Below are 20,884 nucleotides of genomic sequence, written 5' to 3'. Positions count from 1 at the left end.
TCTTTATTTGGCATATGAGGGCAGATGACTGGACCTAATATGAGACTCTTAGAGCCTGGGCTTGGGGTTTAAAAATTTCACTTTCAATATCACCACCACCTCTCTTCTTCCAGCTTCAGCAAGCATAAGCTGAGTGAGCTTCCAAAGTAAAGAAAATTGCAGGGGACTGGTTATTCATACCTATAATTCTAGTTACTTAGGAGGCTGAGATCTGAGGATCATGGTTCAAAGGCAGCGCAGGCAGCAAAGCCTATGAGACTCTTAGCTCCAACTAAGCAACAAAACCAAAACAAAAGGGCTATAGCTCAGTGGCAAAACACTTGCCTAGCAAGTGCAACATCCTGGGTTCGATCCCGAGTGCCAAAAAATAAGACAAAAAATACAGTTAACAAAACAAAACAAAACAAAGCAAACAACAAAAAAAAACCCTAAAAACAAAAAAACGGAAGTGGAGCTATTACTCAAGCGGTAAAGCAATAGTGTTAAACAGAAAAGGGACAGTACCCAGGTCCTGAGCTCAAGCCCCAAGTCCAGGACACACACACACACACACACACACACACACACACACACACACACAAATGATCTTGTTTACCTAAGACCTTGGAATCACCAATGATTTATTTTAATAGAGTGTTGTATGGTGGGAATCTTGGGCTAACCGTCTTAAAAACTGAATATTACCATATCAGCCTGTTAGCTAACCTATGTTTAAACCTATACTCTAATGCTTGGGTGAACATTCCAAGTTGACCAAGGCCACATGGCTACCCTCAGAATTGGAGAGATAGATACACAAACTCATAGCTTGATATAGCAAAGACCCATGAATACAAGCCTCTGTAAGAAGAGGTGAGTATGAAAAACCCAGCTGCAGCTGATGACTTGATGGTGGCTCTGTGCAGGGAAATCTGAGGGTTGGAAGCCTAGGGACTTAGTATTAGGGAAGTGTCTCCGCATTGTGTGCCTTCAGCAGCTCCTCCAGATCTCACAGGGATGCTTAGAGGGAAAACCCTCTCATGCTTTCAATAAGGAAATAAGGCAATGAACATTTTGAAATATGTCAGGAAATTATCCCCTTAGCAAGGCACACCCTCAAGAAAAACTGTTTTGCCAGAGTCTAACCTGTTGCAGTTTTATCAGAATTTAACCGACGTAGGGATAGGTAGAGAAATACTCAACTTCAACCTCTAGCCAGCCTGTTCCACTGAAAAGGGGGAAATAACCAAGAAACACATATGTGTTGCTAGTGGCCTATTTTATTATTTATTTCTATATTAGTGGTGATGGAACACCAGGCTTTAACATGCTAGGCAGGTGTTCTATTAACAACCCACATTTGTAGCCTCTAGCTTTTTTTTTCCTGGCAGTGCTGGGATTTGAACTCAGGGCTTTGTGCTTGCTAGGCAGGTGCTCTATCACTTGGGCTATGCCTCCTATCATTGGTACAGTTCCTTTTTTTTTTAACTAAGTATAGCATGTCTAACTTAAAAGCAATAATTACAAAGCATAATAAAAGGTACAAAACACAGTTTGAGAAGGTAGGACAAACATCAAAATGAGAATCAGCTATGGTAGTAATGCTGGACCAGGATTTTAAAATAACTGACAAATATGTAATGGCTTCAGAAGTCCGGGGTTAGTGGCGCATCCCAGGATCCTTGCTTGAAGAGGAAGGTGCTGTACTTGGTGAACACAACATGTAACATTTCCTGTGAGATATTCTAAAATAAAACATGTTTTTGAGTTTACTTATTCTGTATGTCTTCCTTCTTACATGCAATGAATGTAGTAAAGGCAGTAACCAGACACCAGAGCCAAGGCTGACAACTTTCTGGAAAGTATTTAGGTATAGAAATGATCCAAGAAGCCAGGCGCAGTGGCTCAGGCCTGTAATCCTAGCTACTCAGGAGGCTGAGATCTGAGGATCAAGGTTCAAAGCCAGCCCAGGCACAAAAGGACCTGAGACTCTTATCTCCAGTTAACCTCTAAAAAATGGGAAGTGGTGCTGTGGCTCAAGGGTAGAGCAGTAGCCTTGAGCTGAAGAGCTCAGGGACAGTGCCCAGGCCGAGTTCAAGCCCCATGACCCACAAAAAAAGAAAAGAAATGATCCAAGAGGAGGGCTGGGAATGAAGTCTAGTGGTAGAGGGCTTGTCTAGCATGCATGAAGCCCTGGGTTCAATTCCTCAGTACCACATACACAGAAAAAGCCGAAAGTGATGCTGTGTCTCAAGTGGTAGAGTGCTAGCCTTATGCAAAAGCAGCTCAGGGACAGTGCTCAGGCCTTAAGTTCAAGTCCCAGGACTGGCAGAAAGAAAAAAAGAAAAGAAATGGCCCAGGAGGGAGTGAATTAACACTTCAGAGATTATTTAACACTGTAACTAGCTTTAGTCAGGACAAATCCTTGTTCTGAGCTTCAATCTTCCACCATCCCACCTCTCCCCTCTCAAGTCTACTCCTCTGATTTAAAAAAAGGAAGTGGTTTTAGATGTATTTTAAAACACTTTCCAACTTTGAGCCTCTTTGAGTCATGCTCTCTGGCTTCTGGGCCTTTGGCCATGGGGTTCCCTGCACTAGGATCACTGTCCTCACTTTGAAGTCCTCTGGACTGCTCTGAAGAGAATCAGCTGCCTCTTCCCCAAGCCTCACTCACACCCACACACCCTCTGACTCTGTGAACTAGACTACGCAGCAATCGTCTGTGAACTTTCTCTTTCCTGCACTTGACTATAACCTCCCAGAGAACTTGAAGTGTTTTACTTACTCCACTCCAGCACTAAGGGGAGGAGCAGGCCTCAAATTTCCCTGGGATTGGCTCCAGCTGTGTACCAGCCTACTGTAAAGACCCAGATTTATAACCTCTGAAGAGAGCTTGTCCTCCACAAATACTTACCCACCATTGGGAAGCTGTGAAGGTAAAACCCATCTAGTAGAAATATAACCATAGTTAGAATCTTACTCACTTGAAAAAGATCTTTCTGTGTGTGTGTGTGTGTGTGTGTGTGTGTGTGTGTGCGCGCGCGCGCGTGCGCGCGCGTGCACACATGTGTACATCTGCACATATACACACTGATTCTGGGGCTCACACTTTTTTTTTCTTTTTACCAGTCATGGGGCTTGAACTCAGGGCCTGGGTACTGTCCCTGAGCTGCTTTTACTCAAGACTGGCCCTCTACCACTTGAGCCACAGCACCATTTTCAGCTTTTTCTATATATGTGGTACTGAGGAATTGAACCCAGGGCTTCACGCATGCTAAGCAAGCACTCTACCATTAAGCCACATTCCCAGCCTGGCCTCACACAAGGCTAGTGCTCTACCAATGGAGTCACACTTCTACTTTTAGGGAGTTTTTGCTGGTTAATTGTAGATAAGAGTCTCTTAGACATTTCCACCGGGGCTGGCATCAAATCGTGATCCTCAAATCACAGATCCTCACAGTCATGAGCCACTGGCACCAAGCTTGAAACAATTTTTTTTCCATTCTTTTACTAACATATGTTAATTGTTAATTGTTTAAAACATCAGGTTTTATTATGACTTCACAGGGTGCCTTTAGTTGTAATGTATCTAGGTATTCAAGTTAATCAGAGGGAAATTTAAATCTGGAATGTCCTCATCCAAGGATCTCTCAAAAGCAAAGGCAACTAACCTGAAATGATAACAATTTAGAGTCCTGTGCACATCGTTAGGGATTTTCCATTTTACTGACAGCAAGGCAAACACCTTCTGTCCTGGCTCCCTCCTCTTGTCAGGGGTTGGCTGTTTCTACTGTGCACTTTTGTTCAGCCCCGCCTAGCATCTGTCTTGCCTGGCTGCATGCAGCTTCTAGGTCGTCGGCTTAGCTTCAGAGGCAGGGCTGGTTGCACAGAGATGGGGCTGTCCCGGCCAGGGCTGTGGCTGAAGCGGCTCTGGATATTCCTGCAGGTGGTTGTGGAGGTGGCCGTGGGCAAAATGCTAATGATCCTCTTTCCAGAGAGAGTCAAGAAGAACATCCTAGCCATGGGCCAGAAGACAGGCATGACCAGGAACCCTCGCTTCTCCCCAGACAACTGGGTCCCAACTTTCTTTAGCATCCAGTACTTCTGGTTCCTCCTGAAGGTCCGGTGGCAGAGACTGGAAGACAAGGCTGTGCAGGGAGGTCTGGCTCCAAACTGCTCAGTGATCCGCCTTTCAGGACAGAGCTGCAGCATTTGGGACTTCATGCAAGGTCAGGAGGTCACCTCATGCTCAGGGACTCGAGGTAGTGGTGATGCAGGAGATGGAGTGGTGGTTTGGAAGACGTTGAATTTTCTTCCTCTGCTCCTTTCTTTTTCTTTTTTTTTTTTTTGGGGGGGGTGTTGGTTCTTGTCTTCTTCCTGATCAAGAAATGAAATGTTCTCCAGGATTGTGTTCCTCTGAGGAACCATTTTCCCAGACAGTCAGATCACAAGCCATCTACTCTGGCTTCCAGCCCCCAGTGCTGGTCTTACAATGAAGTCATTCTGCCAGGATACCCTTTGCCCATCTCTGCCTGGTAAAACCCTCCTGTCTCATTGGTTCAAAGCCAACTCTGGTTTTCCCAGCCCAGGTTGCCCCTCTTCTATTCTGATTAACATCTTAAAATGTACTTCATTCAGGACACCATGGTTTGTAATTGAGTGGTGGGTATTTGACTTAGCCTGTTGCCTTCATTAGTCATCAAACTCTGTGGAGATGAACACCATAATGCTTAGCAATGATTGTGCCCTGCCTCCTGTTGGCACATAGCAGTTACTCATTATATACTTGTGAAAGATCTATCCATCTCCCTCATTCCTCCTCCATATCTAGGCTAAGCAGCTCTATGTGGGCTTTCCAGTCCAGGTTCTCTTCCTCTGTCCTCACAGCCTCTCTTCCTGACAGTACTTCTTTCTCCTACAGGCTCCAACTTTTCTCCCTACTGGCACTTCCCTTCACACTCACTTTCTGGAGATGAACTGAACCTGACGCTTTGTCCATCTCTTGTGCTTTGCTAATACCATGTGAATGTCCTTCTGGAATATTCTCCATGCCAGCCATCCACACACTCTCAGTGTCCAGTTTTCTGGACTTTCCTCTTCCTCTAAAACAACAATTCCTATAGTTAGTTGGGTCCCTTCTGGAGCCAGGCCTCGCTGTCTATACCTCTCCTTAAACGTCTTTCCTCAGTCCTGGCACTTGGATACCTAAGCTCCCTTCTCAGGAGGCTGAGATCTGAGGATAGAGGTTTCAAGCCGGCAGAAGCAGACAAATGGAAATGTGCTTCAAGTGTTAGAACACCAGTGATGTGGGGTGGGGTAGAGCAAATAAGAGCATAAGCCCCTGAGTTCAAGCTCTTGTACAAAAATGTCTCCGAGAAGCTCTGAAGAACAGCCATGAGCCAGCCGCCGATGGCTCACACTTGTAATCCTAGCTGCTCTGAGATCTGAGGACCACAGTGCAAAGCCAGCCCAGGCAGGAATCCATGAGACTCTTCTCTCCAATTAACCACCAAAAGGACAGAAGTAGAGCTTTGTCTCAAATAGAAGAGGCCTAGCCTTGAGCAAAAAGGTCAGAGACAGTGCCCAGGCCCCCAGGACTGGCATTTAAAACAAAAAAGCAAATGCATGCAATGTTTAATACATCAACCATTACTGACTGGTTTTCCTAACACACAAACCCAACTTTCCACTAAAGTAAATGCCAATGGTCATTGAACTGATTCCAAAGGACATCCTCTGGGAAGTATTGACCTAGGCTGTCCTCTCATTTTTAAAGACAAGTGAAGTAAGGACAGGGAACAGAGCCAGTGAGTGACCACGTCAGACCCAGAGAGAGAACTGTTCCTCTTGTGTTCTCAAGGCTTCTTGACTGGCCTTGACACCCCTTGCATAATAGGCCTTCAGTTAGGTGACAGAGGCAGAGCCTGCTCTTGAGTCTTTGTGTCTGCAAAGAACAAGTGTATGTAACAAACAAACTTTACAGTCCTGTGAAATGAAGACAGCATAAAGATTTGACTTTTCTCTGTTGCCAAACTTGGGAGGCTTCCTAGAGGAAGTATCTTTGGAACTAAGCTTATGATGTGGAATGTTAGTAGGGTGCTGGTGGCTCAAACCTATAATCCTAGCTTCTCAGGAGGCTGAGGTCTGAGGATCATGGTTCAAAGCCAGCCTGGGCACGAAAGTCTATGAAACGCTTATCTCCAATTTACCACCAGAAGTTGTGCTGTGGCTCAAAGTGGTAGAGCACTAGCTTTGAGCTGAAGAGCTCAGGGACAGTGCCCAGGCCCAGCATTCAAGCCCCATGACACACAAAAAGGTGGGGGGAGGGGGATGTTGCTGGGCACTGGTGACTTATGCTTGTAACCCTAGCTACTCAGGAGGCTGAGATCTGAGGATCAATGTTCAAAGCCAGCCCAGGCACTAAAGAACCCGAGATTCTTATCTCCAATAAATCACTAAAAAAAGGAAAGTGGAACTGTGGCTCAAGGGTTAGGGTGGGATCCCTGAGCTGAAGAACGCAGAGCCCAGGTCCAGAGTTCAAGCCCCATGACCCACAAAAAAAGAAAGTCCTCAAGACTCTTATCCTCAATTAGCCAGCAAAAAGCCAGAAGTGGAGCTGTGGCTTGAGTGGTAGAGTACTAACTTTGAACAAAAAGGGGGAGTCATGGTCCCACTGGCACACTCCCCCACACAAAGGGAAGTGTTGTAATCAAAGGAAGCACTAACAGTTTCTTTCCTTTCCTTTTTTGGGGGGAGAGGTGTTCAGGGATTTGAACTCAGGGCCTTGTGACTGCTAGACTGTCTCTTTATCACTTGAATCATGCATCCAGACCTGATCGTTGTTGGTTATTTTGGAGATGGAAACCAGCAAACTTTTCTGCCTGAGCTAACCTTGAATTAAGATCCTTCAGATTTCAGCCTCATGAGCAGCCAGAATTACAGGCACAAGCCACTAGTGCCAGGCTTCCTGCTTCCTTTCTTCCTTCCTTTTTCTTTTGTGCTTTTAATGAAGTTAAACCACAATTGCCCCCAAAATGACCTCAATTTACTCAACAAACATTCAAACCAAGCAAGCACTGACACTGAGAATAACCACTATCTTTACCAGGTATCTACTATGTGCCAGGCACTGTGATATCCAATTTGCTAGATAGCAGCGGGTTGGGGGGGGGGTGCAGTTACTTCCAATTTCCTTGAAAGCTAACTTTCCTCAGGGCCAATTCACAGAATTGTCTTACAATATTTAACTGTCTACCTTCAGATTAGAAAGGGTTTCATTTGCCTCTGGGCTCTGCTAATACAGCTGAGACCAAAGAATGAAAAAGGAAACAGAGCCCGGCACCAGTGGCTCACGCCTATAATCCTAACTACTCAGGAGGCTGAGTCTGAGGATCTCAGTTTAAAGCCAGCCCTGGCACTAAGGTCCATGAGACTCTTATCTCCAATTAACCACCAGAAAACTGGAAATGGTGCTGTGGCTCAAGGGGTAGGGCAATAGCTTTGACCTGAAGAGCTCAGGGACAATGCCCAGGCCTAGAGTTCAAGTTCTATGACAGACGAAAAAATAAAAGGAAACAAAGAAAAACTCCTTTGTAAAATGGAGTTGGTGTTTTAAACTTAGACTTGGAGTCCTCTAAAACAATAGGCAGTGGGAGTAACCCCACTCACCTAAGTGCTGGCAGACTACAGAACCCAGAATTGAGAGATGGAGCCATGGCATGCCCGGGGAGCTTCTCACAGCTGGGGTCAGGAAGGCTGCCTGGAGAGCAGGGTGATGAGCTGAATCTCTTAGGACAGCATTGAAGATCAGGGCAGGAAATGGGAGGGGCATCCTTCAGCTTGGCAGAAGTAAGGTGCAAGGGACAAGGGATGAAAGATGAGACTAGCTAATAGAAGGGACCAGAACGTGGAAGCCTAATGTTCTGGAAGAGTTTTCAAGTACAGAGTTAATGTGGTCAGTTCTACATGAAAGAAAGGCATCCTGGAATGGTTTCAGACACCTACTGGGCCAGTAAAATGCTCTGTTGTATTCTTTGAATATAAACTGTCACATAGAGCCACAGATTGAGAGATCTAGAAAACTCTTTACAGATAACCAAAAGCAATTCTCTTTCTCAGATACAAAAGCCCAAAGTGATAAATGTCTTGTTCAGAGTCCTTAGTCAAGCCAGAACTAGAACTTGTGCTGGTGTGCTTTCTGTTTTGTAGAAGTGGTTCAGAGAAACTCAGCCATCTCCCAATCTCTCTCTGTAGTCCCCAGTACAAGCACAAGTACATGCACCTTGTGCTCACACACTCTTGGACACACACACACAGACACACACAAATTAGCATATTGTGTGAGAAAACAAGATGATTTTTTTTTTCTGAGTGTCAAAGAGCTCAGTAGAAATTCACTTTATGGCCGGGAGTTTGGCCAAGTGGTAGAGTGCTTGCCTATCATGAATGAAGACCTGAGTTCGATTCCTTGGTACCACATACACAGAAAAGAGCCAGGAATAATGCTGTAGCTCAACTGGTAGAGCTCTAACCTTGAGAAAACCCAACGACAGTGCTCAGGCCCTGAGCCCAAGCCCAGGACTGGCAAAAAAAAAAAAAAAAGAAGAAAGAAAGAAAGAAAGAAAGAAAGAAAGAAAGAAAGAAAGAAACTCATTTTATTTTATTTCCCATTTGAAATATCAACTTTCTCCAAATATAATGCGTAACTGTACATAGAGTTTCTCTGATGAAAGAGCTTGGTTTGGAGCTGATTTACTGGCCTAGGAGTCCTTGGGGTAGGTCTAAGTCTTGCTCTACTACAAAGCTGATTTCCTGTTTATAAAACAGATTTGAGGGCCAGAAGTCTGGCCTAGTGGTAGAGTACTTGCCTTGCATACACAAAGACCCAGGTTTGATTCCTTAGTACCACATATACAGAAAAAGCCAGAAGTGGTGCTGTGACTCAAGTGGCAGAGCTCTAGCCTTGAGAAAGCCCAAGGACAGTGTTCAGGCCCTGAGTTCAAGCCCCAGGACTGTTTGTTTGTTTGTTTTTTTAAAAACAACAAAACAACAAAAAAACAGATTTGAACTTGACCTCAGATCCTCACTTAACAGTCTCAAAATGATGTCCCCTGCCCTGTATGTAGCCTGTGGACATGGGCATAATGTCAGCCTTCAGCATAGCTACCTGCACTACCCATCCTTTCTCTCTCTGCTGCCTAAAAAGCAGAAAACTAAATTTGAACTTTGCCCTCCATACCAATCACTGTGCCAACCACCATATAAATAATTACACAAACGTCTCTGTCATTTTCAGGGTGTCCCAATCAGTGGGTGTTGAGGGTTTTGGGGGGGGTCATTGAAAACAAAATTCCAGGCTGGGAATGTGGCTTAGTGGTACAGTGCTTGCATAGCATTCATGAGGCCCTGGGTTCAATTCCTCAGTACCACATAAACAGAAAAAGCCAGAAGTGGTGCTGTGGCTCAAATGGTAGACTGCTAGCCTTGAGCAAAAGAAGCTCAGGGGCAGCGTCCAAGCCCTGAATTCAAGCCCCAGGACTGGAGGGAAGATGGAAGGAAGAAAGGAAGGAAGGAACTAATGAAGGAACGAAGGAAAATTCCAGACAGCTAATATTTTGAGCTAGACCTGACCCTAAGTCACTTATCTTACCCGAGTGACTCCCTGGGTCACTGAAGCCTATTGACACAGCACTTGGCCATGACTGGTCTAAGAGCCTTCCCTGCGCATACCTGGGCCTCCCTGTCACGTGGTGAGGAATAATCATGCAATGAACCCACAGGGACTGGAGCCTCTGAGGGCTTCTGTGAAAACAATCTGTGAGCCAAAGACAAGGAGAGCTTCCTATCTCTAGAAAAAACAAGTCTATCTTCTCCTTGTACTGTAGATTAAAATACTAGGAATATATAATTGTGTTTTTTCTTTTACTTAGCCAGCAGAAAACTCAGAACCAAATACATAGCTCAGTTTTAATAAATACATGAGACATTTATTATGTTCCATTCCCCTTTCCTGTTCTATGCCTTCCGCAGAGACAAGAGTCTCCCACCCTCACCCCGTATTTTCTATTTCATATTTTATTATGTGTGTAAGCTGCTTCAAATCCTTTGGAAATCCATGGAAAACAGCAAAGCTGGGCACTGAAATCTGAGGATCATGGTTTGAAGCCAGCCAGGGCAGGAAAGGCCTTTCCATGACCCTCTTGTCTCCAATAAACTATTCAGAAAAAGGTGGAAGTGGCATTGTGACTCAGTGGTTGAATGCTTGCCTTGAGCAAGATGCTCAGGGATAGCACACTGCTGGTCTACTGCTGCTGTGGTACCCTGGTTCTGTGAAGGAGTTCTCAGTGCTCCCTAAGTGCTTCTTTCTCCCCACTTCTCCACAATCAAACACCTGGGTGGGAGGGTCTACTCAGCCCTGCGGGCAACTACCTGTGGCCTGGTTGGTACAGGCAGACAGCAGACCTGGCCCCTTCTGTCTTCCACAGAGCAAGGCTGGGCACAGTCTCCCTTTAATGATATACAAAATATGGAATTCCATGTAGGTTAAGAATTAAGGCAGCTAAAAGTGAAGCAAAGATCTATTACCCCTGCTTTATATCTCCATGACTCGGACTCCCACCGGCATAAAATTAAAATTCTTGCCAGGCACCCGTGGCTCATGTCTGTAATCCTAGTTACTCAGGATTTCAGTTTGAAGCAAGTCTGAGCTTTTAGGAATTTTTTTTTTAAGTTTCTAAGAAAGTTTCTTCTCCAAAGTCTAAGCGCTTCCTGTTATGGCCTCTTTCATTGCGGCTCCTCCTTCTGGTTCCAGCCAGTGATCTTGTGAATCCTTGAGTGAACTTGGCCCTGTCTGTCCTGCAGGACTTTGAACTTTGAGTCCCTTTGCCTGGAAAGCCCTTCTCCTTTTCCCCATGGCTGTTCTTTCCATTCCTTCACTTCTCAGGTTAAATGGTAGCTCCCCAGAGGCCCTCTCTGAGGAGAAGTCTGAAGTAGGACACTTCTTTATGGTCTCCTTTCCCATTGAATCCCCAGTGTGTGGCATGCAGCTTTTCCCATTATAAGTGCTGAACAAATGCTTGCACAGAGAATGCTCAAGACCTAGTATTCAAATGGGAAGAGCATGAATGAGGCTCTATCCTGAAGGAGCCATGAAAATAGGATGGTTGGTTGGGGGTGAGTGGGGTGGGTGTGTAGGACTTCAGGCTATGGCACAGTGCAGAGCCAGCTCTTACCACAATAGATGTGATAAAGGTTTGGCAGTATTTTGGTCCTGGCCACAAGAAGTCATGGGGTGAGGGGGGGGCAGGGTTCTCAGTCTAGGCTGGGGAATTATTGATGGCTCCACCCCAGGGCTGATTTCATGGGCATGAGCCCAGGCTTCACATAGGACCCCACACACGGAAGGACCTCACACTGCAGATTAATGCTCTGCAAAAGCTGTCTTGACATTCTTCATTTCACCTTTGGATCTACATTTTGTCAGTGAAGCCCAATAGAACAAAGGAGGTTGCCACAAGGATTCAGAGCCTTGGTTCACACAAGTCCTGCCTCCCAGACTTTCCTGTGCTTCTGAGACATGTTTTGCAAGGCCCACTTGCCCAGCTCTGAATGTTCCTTCTTTCTGCTCTCACCCAATGTCTGCTTTCTGGTCCCAGAGAGAGCCTGGCCCCACCCAGCATGGGAAGGTTAGGCTCAGGTAAGGGCATCTCCAACATCCCCTGGTAGGGCGTGAAGGTGGCTGTCTCCACCTGGACTAGCACTAATATAATTTGGCAAATGACCTAGTAGTGACTTAGGAGAAAGGTTTTATGTTGTTGGTGGTGGTGGTGGCTGTAGGACTTGAACTAGGGACCCCCGGTGCTGTTGCTGACCTGTTTTTTGCTCAAGGCTAACATTCTATCACTTTGAGCCACAGTGCCACTTTCAGTTTTTAAGTGGTTAATTGGAGATAAGAGTGTCATGGGCTTTCCTACCTGGTCTGGCTTTGAACAATGATCCTCAGACCTCAGCCACTTGAATAGCTAGGATTACAGGCTTGAGCCACAAGTGCCCAGCTAGGAAAAAATTCTCTCCTCTTCCATCATGTGTCTAGTGTAACTCTGTAGGGAAAGCTGCAATACCCTGGGGGTTGGGGTAGATAGGAAGGAGAAAAGTCCGTTCAACTTCTGTGTTCTTGGCTGGGTCTGGCTGGAAAGGGGGGCTGTATGTGCATGCCAGTCACAACACACACACACGCACACGCACACAGAAATTCATCAAGAAGCTGCTTCGCTATTATAACTACCATGCAACATCTGCAGGTAGCCCACTGAGAAGTCTTACAAAACCTCTTATTTTAGAGATGCACAAACCAGTGCCTCCAGGTCCAGGCCCCGTCCTAGAAGGGCAGTAAAGGGAACAGAAATGAAGTAAGAGAGAAGATGGTACGTGCAAAGGAAAACTGAGAGCAGATTCTAGATTCATGATGGATTCTTTTCTGTTTAGGCAGTAGGCCACTGGTACTGAACTTTGGAAGTTGCACCTGACCTTCATTTCTTTTCAAATTTGACCAATTCAAGAGACTTGTAGAAGACTTTCATTCCACTGCCGATTTCCTCATCATTTACATTGAAGAAGCACATGCATCAGGTACAGAAAGATTATCTGCCTCTTCCTCTTTTCACTCTCTTTTCTCTCTTCCCCTTCCCTAAGTCCCATGTCAAGATTGGGTAGAAAGATCAGAAGAGGAGGAAAGAGGAAAAGAGCGGAAAGATTTAAGAAGGAAGAAGGATGATGGGCTAGGAATTTGACCTAGTGGTAGAGTGCTACCTAGCATGCAGGAAGACCCAGGTTCGATTCCTCTGTACCACCTACATAGAAAAAAGCCAGAAATGGTGCTGTGGCTCAAGTAGTAAAGCTCTAGCCTTGAGAAAGCCCAAGGCCCTGAGTTCAAGCCCTATGACTGGCCAAAAAATGTGTATCTAAAAGGTTGTTGTAATGAGAAATAGTAGCCCTTAAAACTTTAGGATGCATTAGAATCAACTAGAAGGCTATTGAACACAGATTGCTGGCCTTTATTACTGGTCAGTACAGGTTGGGGCCTGAGAACCTATATTGCTAAGACACTCCTAAGTGATCCTGTGTGTATGTGGTGTGTGTGTATGGGATGATGTGTATGTAGTCTGGTTACTACATACTTGGATAACCACTGCTGTAGACCCTTGTTTGTCAAAGTGTGATGCAGGCACCAACAGCCTTGCCATCCTGGGAGCTGGAAAGATTAAGGATGTTCCTTGCTGGGAAAGTAGCTTAGTGGTAGAGTGCTTGCCTAGCATGCATGAAGCCCTGGGTTCAATTCTTCAGTACCACATAAGCAAAAAAAGCTGCAAGTGGTGCTGTGGCTCAAGTGGTAGAGCTCTAGCCTTGAGCACAGAGAGGCTCAGGAACAGTGCCCAGGCTCTGAGTTCAAGCCACAGGACTAGCAAAAAAAAAAAAAAAAAAAAAAGAAAAAAGAAAGAAAGAAAGCTCCTTTAGTTGGGTACCTATAGTTCATGCATGTAATCCTGGTTATTCAGAAGGCTGAGATATGAGGATCACAGTTCAAAGCCAGCCTGGGTAGGAAAGTATGTGAGATTCATATTGCCAATTAACCAGTAGAAAGGCAGAATTGAAACTGTGAAAAAGTGAGGGGACAGAGCCCAGGCCCTGAGTTCAAGCCACTTGACAGACAGACGGACAGACACCCAAAAATCTATGAAGTCCTCAAGAGATAATGTCTATATTAAAGATCAAGAAGCATTTGTCTCTCAGACTATCTCACACTGAAGAGCTGAGGCCTGAAGTCAGAAGCCTAGTGCTTCAGTTCTAGATCAATCAGTAACTCTCTTCAACATAGCCATCTATCTCCAGTGGGAAACTGGGTCCAACTGTGGCCAAGGCACCTCTGTATGGGACATTATGTAAAAAGCAGTTGGTATTGTCTGCAGGAAGTCTGTACCATGCCTTTGGAGTCTGGGAATGAACATTTCTCTTGCAGATGGTTGGGCTTTTAAGAACAATGTGAACATCAGCCACCACCGGAACCTCCAGGAACGCCTGCAGGCAGCTCAGCTGCTACTGGACTGGAACCCTCAGTGCCCTGTGGTGATAGACACAATGGAGAACCAGAGCAGCCAGCTCTATGCAGCCCTGCCAGAGAGGCTCTACGTACTCCAGGAGGGCAGAATTCTCTACAAGGTGATGACCTGGGTGGAAAGAGCTCTGGAAAGTCAATGCCAAAAGTGGGCTTTGTTTCAGAGGGACCTGGATTCAAATCACTGTTGTCCACATCACCACAGCAACCTATTCACCCCTTTAGCTCTTCATTATATGATCGGTCCTCACCCTGCCAGAGATGAAATGATGACCATGACAGTTCTTAGTAGTTAGACCACAGCTGCAGCCTCCTGTTCACATTCAGAAGCCAAATGACTGGCCCGGCCTTGGTTTGGTTTTATGAGAGATAGAAATTGTTGTTTCTGGGGGTCGGGAGTTTGGCCTAATGGTAGAGTACCTTCCAAGCACGCATGAAGACGTGGGTTCAATTCCTTGGTACCACATAAACAGAAAAAGCCAGAAATGGTGCTGTGGTTCAAGTGGTAGAGCGCTAGCTTTGAGAAAGTTCAAGGACTGTGCTCAGGCCCTGAGCTTAAGCACCAGGACTGGCAAAAAAAAAAAAATTGTTTTCTGGAAGTGGAAGAGTGAGCCTTGAGTGGAAGAGGCCAAGCAAGAACACCAAAGCCCTGAATTCGAGCCCCAATATGAATTCAAATCCCCAATTCCCAGAGAGGAGAACTGGCTGAATTGACTTGCCCCAGGTTACTAGCAAAGCTTTGATTTCAATCTGAAATCTCCTGGAAAGGGTGCAACAGAAGATGGAAGGGCTCTGAAGCTGTTATTGCTGAGGCAGGCCTGACTCAGGGTAATCCCTCTATGGTAGAATCTAGAAATGCTGATGTAGGGATGAGACACAGAATCTTTACTCAGTAGCCTAGGATTTCTGATGGCTAGTGTCCCTCGAGGTTTTGGCCTGGTTAGAATAAAGGAAGCAAGCACAGCCTCTGATCCCAGGACATTAAGTTTTACTTGAAACCTTGGAAACAGATGAAATCCAATTGCCTGGGTATTCTTTTACTTAAAGGCCAGGCTGGCCCTACCTATGCAAGTCAAATAAGGAGTGACTTAAAAAGGGAGGCCCAGTGCGAGGATCCTCTCCCTGTTCCTCCCCTTCCCTGAGATGTGGTTTTAAGACGGCATGATTGAGGCCAGCTGCCCTTGATCTGAGTCCCTGCCCTGGACTGGGCCCCATGCAAGTCCCACACATGCACCAATTAGTTGAACATGATTCCTGTGTTATTTCAAGGTACTCATGGTCTCCCCAGACTATAAAGAAAACCTAGATACCAGCAGTAATACAATGTCCTATATGCTGTGAGACTCCAGAGCAGGAGTCAGTAAGCTTTTATATAAGGATCAGGTGAAGATATTTTTGACTTTGTGAGCCAAATAACCCTGGGGTTTCCCCAACTATTCAATTCTGTTGGTATAGTACAGAAGCAGCTTTGGCTTGAGTATAGCTCAGTGATAGAATGTTTGCCTAGCGTACTTGAGGCTCTAGGTTCTTTTTTTTTTTTTTTTTAATGGGTCATGCGGCTTGAACTTAGCCTGGGCATTGTCCCTGAGCTCTTCAGCTCAAGGCTACCATCCTACACTTGAGCCAAGCACCACTTCCCATTTTCTAGATGCATGTGAAGCATTGGGATGGATTTCAAGGATTGACTACACGTTTCTCAGACTCCTGTGGAAAAATAAGCTTTGTAGAAGATGTGGCAAGCTTAGTTGGGTCTTAAACCATAAGGAGTCAGCCAAGCCTGTATGGGAAGGGAAAAATCATTGCACAAATAGGGAAAAGGATGGGCAAGGCACTGAGGCATATTAGAGGAGGAAGTGGATAGGGAATTGGGGGCATTTGGGTTCTTAACCAAAGAATCTGGCCTTCATCTTAGAGCAAAGAAGAGGCAGAGGAGGATTCTGAGGAGAAAAGGCACCATCAGATTTGTACTACAGAAAGAATATTGACTACTGAGTGAAGCATGGGCTAGAGTAGGTGGGGACTAAAGACAGGAGCTTATTGAGGGCTGTACTAGAGAACAATGACAGCTGATTCAGTGCACAGGATTGGCTAGGCAGAGGCCATTCTGGTATAGAGTGGACAGAACTCCACGTGAGGGCTGGAGAGGATAAGGCAGGTCTGAAGGTCTGATAACAGAAGGAAATCTTACTTATATACATCCCTTGCTTCTGAGACTCTGTCCCTTTGCCTCCCTGAGCTTTCCTCCCACTAATCTGTCTAGTCCTCTGAATAAAAGTTGGTGCTATCCTCAGGCATCCCCGGGTGATCAGATCCATCTCACATTGCATCTGCCACGTCTGTGCAGTATTGGTAGTTCCTGCATAAGAATTCCTAGCTCACAGCACAGCTCCAGATCTACATATTCTCTACAAGGTGGAACTCAGGGAATGCCTGACTCATTTCTCTTGCAGGGAAAACCTGGCCCTTGGAACTATAATCCGGAAGAAGTTCGTGCTGTTCTGGAAAAACTTTGCACCTCATCTGGACAGATCCCTCAGTTCTAGGTAACCAATAGGACTCCTCCAGAGTTGGCTCTCCTCCTGGTCCAGATGCCTTTTTATCTTCGACCTGAGTTCCCAGCTAGGAAATGCATGTCAGTGTGACCAATCAGGACAAACAGTTGTATCCCCAAAATGAAGCCATGTTTTGGGCTGTTCATGCAAGGGAATTGTTAATGACTAACTAGTTTCACACTGAATCCACCTTGGAGATTACATTTATTACACAATGTTTTCAAGTAAGAGAGCACTCATACCCCACCAGCATACTTCAAGTGCGGTATTCCTTCAGCTGTTCTGATGCCAGGCAGTTTAATATGGTGTCCTATGTGTTAAGTAAACTCATCTGGCCAAATCCACTACTCATAGAATTAATCACTAAGTTGGAGATGCAGATGTGGTTGAAATACTACAGTCCCTGCCTAACAAGTGCAAGTCCCTGAGTTCAAACTCCAGAATAATGATTTTTTTAAAGGATACTAATAGGTTTTGAGCACCAAGCATGGGAAGAATTCTAGTTGTTAAAGAGAGCAGAGAATGTGGAAGAGGAGCTGGTAGGGAAAGGAGACAGTAACCCTTTCCTTGCTGAAAGATTTAAATAGGTCAGTCGTGGTAGTACTGGGGTAGGTTTCCATGGTAACACATCTCCAATCATACCAGGAAGAGGAGCATACACTTTACCATCTTTGAATGTATTTCACCGAAATCTGGCTTTCTGATAAGCTGGAATCTTCCACTGTTCCCACTGATTTTAAAGAAAGGACTATTTTTGACTTCCCCAAAGCATTATAACCTGCACCAAATTGGACAACAGGCCAGTCATTCAGTTATGCAGAAACTCAGGTTTAAAATTCTGTTTCACTCATTTCTTCTCAAGTCTCTTAGTGGTCATTTGTGTTAGATTATGTCAGACTAATGGATAACCATTGGTATTCATCTATTTTAACTCTGCTTCTTTTTGTATTTGTTTATGATGGCCACCGCCTAAAGTATACATGGCTGTGACTTGATTTAAAAAAATGTTTTAAGATGCAAATAAGATAATATCACACCATTAAAATATATCAAGCTATATTGGGTGGTGTAATTTTTACATTTGCTTTTCCAGTTTGTGTCAGCATGATCTATGTTTTATAATCACTAAATGTAATTTTATCAGCTAAAATTTCTCTTGCTAGAAGGGTTCCATTTTGTGGGAAGAACACTTAGTCTCTATGTGCCAGATGTCACATGTGGTATTGGCTTGTGAAATTCTGCTAGAGGAAAATGATTTTCCACACTGAAATCAAACTACCTTCATATGATGAAAGAGTGGACTTGGGAGACATTTTGCTAGCTTAAAAATATACTCTCCTGGCCAGGAGTTTGCCTTAGTGGTACAGTGCTTGTCTAGCATGCATGAAGACCCAGGTTCGATTCCTCAGTACCACATATACATAGAAAAAGCCAGAAATGGTGCTAAGGCTCAAGTGGTAGAGCTCTAGCCTTGAGAAAGCCCAAGGACAGTGCTCAGGCCCTGAGTTCTAGGCCAAGGACTGGCAAAAAAAAATATATATATATATGCATATATATATATATATTTATATATGTTCTCCGTTGCCTGTCTAGCATGCACAAAGACCTGATTTCTCGGAACCACATACATAGAAAAAAGCCAGAAATGGTGCAGTGGGCTCAAGTGGTAGAGCTCTAGCCTTGAGAAAGCCCAAGGACTGTGCTCAGGCCCTGAGTTTAAGCCCAGGACTGGCAAAAAAATCTATCTATCTATCTATCTATCTATCTATCTATCTATCTATCTATATCTTATAGCAAACTCAGTCATTTTGAGGTGATGAAAGCTTCAACATACATATTTGAGGAGCAAAGGGACACAAATGTAGTCCACAAGAAAAGAAAAGAAGGCAGCCAGAACAGTGAGGATGTCCCTTCAGGTGATTTCTGATTCTCGTTGCAAAAGAACTTAATCTAAGTGAAAAATCATGACCTGCAAAGTAGACTCTTCATCCTATACTGGGTCTCAGCAAATAATAAGGCCCAGTAAAGAAGACTAATAACAGGGGAGTGGGGTAGTGCACACCTATTCTTTAGCACTCAGGAGACTGAGACAGGAGGATTGCTAGTTTGAACCTTGCCTCGGCTACACAGTGAGATTCTGTCTCATCTGTCTCAAGCCCCAAGACTGGCAACAAAAATTGCTATTATTAATCATCTACCATACACAGGTACTTGCAGATGTGTTCTTAATTTCTTATCCCAAAGAGAAGATTATTATCCTAATTTTATAGATGAAGAAATCAAAGCTCAGAGAGTTGTGTAAGTTCCCAGAACTGAGATTCGAGTCCCATCACTGTGGTCAAGGCTGGAGTTCTGTTTCTGTTCAGTTACTATCTTGGCTCAGTTGCCAGGTATCCTAAAGTGAAAATGGATCCTCTACTGTGCCTCACATAGAGGATTTGTGAGCAAAGCACTGAGCATTGTGACTGGCTGAGAGAAAATGCCTGTAAGTGCTGGCTATCACCATCTCATTGTTCCATTGCTGCATCTTTAGGCTCACTTTTTGGACAGTGGGATGGAACTGACCCATCCTGACAAAGTAACTAAGAGTGGCTCAGAGATGGGCATACCGCCCCACTCCAAGCACCCAGTTCCACCAAGAACACAACATGAAGGGCAATGGGCAATGCTCTTCTGAAGGCCCACTAATCCCCCCACCCTCCACACACAAATGGGATTTATTTTGTCTCACTGTTGTTGTTATTGTTATTGTTGTTGCTTTTAGGGGGTCAGTGATGGGACTTGAATTCAAAGCCTGGGCATTATCCTTGAGCTCTTTTGCTCAAGGCTAGTGCTCTACCACTTTGAACCACAGCTCTACTTCTGGTTTTCCACTGGTTATTTGGAGATAAGAAGCTCGTGAACTTCCTGCCTGGGCTGGCTTTGAACTCAGCCTCCTGAGTAGATAGGGTTTACAGGCATGAGCCACTGGTGCCCAGTAGCTCTAGTGTTAGCTTTTCTGATTATTGTCTCTTGGTTGTTGTTTTGTTTGAACTCAGGGCCTCATGTTTGCTTAGCTTGCTTGCTTACTTATTTGGCACATTTACTGCTTGACCCACACTTATAGCCAAGCTTTTTGCTTGTTATTTTGGAGATGGAGTTTCCAGCTTTTCTTCCCAGGCTGACCTCAAACCCAAATCCTCCAGATCTCAGCCTCCTGAATAGTTTGGATGACAGGTGTGACCCATTGATAGCCAGCTTAGCTGTTGTGTGTGTGTGCGCGCGCGAGTGCATGTGCGTGCACTTGTACATACACACATGCTTTGGGACAGATGGGACAGATTCTTACTATGTAGCCAAGGCAAGGTTCAAACTAGCAATCCTCCTGTCTCAGTCTCCTGAGTGCTAAAGAATAGGTGTGCACTACCCCACTCCCCTGTTATTAGTCTTCTTTACTGGGCCTTATTATTTGCTGAGACCCAGTATAGGATGAAGAGTCTACTTTGCAGGTCATGATTTTTCACTTAGATTAAGTTCTTTTGCAACGAGAATCAGAAATCACCTGAAGGGACATCCTCACTGTTCTGGCTGCCTTCTTTTCTTTTCTTGTGGACTACATTTGTGTCCCTTTGCTCCTCAAATATGTATGTTGAAGCTTTCATCACCTCAAAATGACTGAGTTTGGAGATAATGCCTGTAAGAGATAATTAAGGTTAAATCTAAGGGTAGGGCTTTGATAGGAAAGCATTCTCAGAAGAGACACATACACACAAAAGGTCTAAAGACAAATGAGACAGTGACCTTTAAAACTATTCCTAGAGCCAGATGCTGGTGGCTCATGCATATAATCCTAGCTACTCAGGAGGATAAGACTTGAGGATCATGGTTCAAAGTCAGCTTGGATGGAAGGTCTGTGAGACTCTTATCCACAATTAACCACCAGAAAACTGGAAGTGGAGCAGTGATGCAAATGATAGCCTTGAACAAAAAGGTCAAGGACAGAGGCCAGGCTCTGAGTTCAAGTCCCCTGGTGGACAGAACAAACAAAAAAAATGACAAAGAAACCAACAATCATTCCTGTTTTAAAACTCAGTGGAAGAAGCTATTGCCAGGCCTAAGTGAAACACCAGCTTTGATTGCTAGTACCACAAACAAGATTATTCTAGTGTGTGTGTGTGTGTGTGTGTGTGTGTGTGAGTGCCAGTATTGAGCCTTAAACTCACTGTCCCTTAGTGCTCAAAGCTGGTACTCTACCATTTGAGCT

General features: G+C 44.8%; 2 protein-coding genes across 5 annotated transcripts in view; one reads left to right on the top strand and one right to left on the bottom strand.

Moving 5' to 3' along the window:
* Positions 1 to 3,861: 3,861 nt before the first annotated feature.
* Positions 3,862 to 17,686, top strand: Dio1 (iodothyronine deiodinase 1). 2 transcript variants are annotated; one of them, XM_090334792.1, is made up of 4 exons: positions 3,862 to 4,208; positions 12,463 to 12,606; positions 13,994 to 14,193; positions 16,540 to 17,686. In XM_090334792.1, exons 1-4 carry the CDS (start codon positions 3,872 to 3,874, stop codon positions 16,630 to 16,632), a joined length of 774 nt encoding a protein of 257 aa, XP_090190918.1. In that variant the 5' UTR covers positions 3,862 to 3,871; the 3' UTR covers positions 16,633 to 17,686. The 2 variants fall into 2 exon arrangements, with proteins under 2 accessions (XP_090190918.1, XP_090190919.1); XM_090334793.1 differs by lacking the exon at positions 12,463 to 12,606.
* Ift25 (intraflagellar transport 25) overlaps positions 4,200 to 20,884 on the bottom strand; it is a 40,978-nt gene continuing 24,293 nt past the window's right edge. For all 3 annotated transcript variants that reach the window (XM_090334788.1, XM_090334789.1, XM_090334790.1), the window contains exon 7: positions 4,200 to 4,356. In XM_090334788.1, the coding sequence (XP_090190914.1) occupies positions 4,210 to 4,356 (147 nt within the window). In that variant the 3' untranslated portion in view covers positions 4,200 to 4,209. The remainder of the gene's footprint in view (positions 4,357 to 20,884) is intronic.

This window comes from Megascapheus bottae, chromosome 6 (assembly GCF_031878675.1).
Source record: "Megascapheus bottae isolate mThoBot1 chromosome 6, mThoBot2.hap1, whole genome shotgun sequence".
Classification (NCBI taxonomy): domain Eukaryota; kingdom Metazoa; phylum Chordata; class Mammalia; order Rodentia; family Geomyidae; genus Megascapheus; species Megascapheus bottae.
This window is presented reverse-complemented; position numbering and strand designations above follow the sequence as displayed.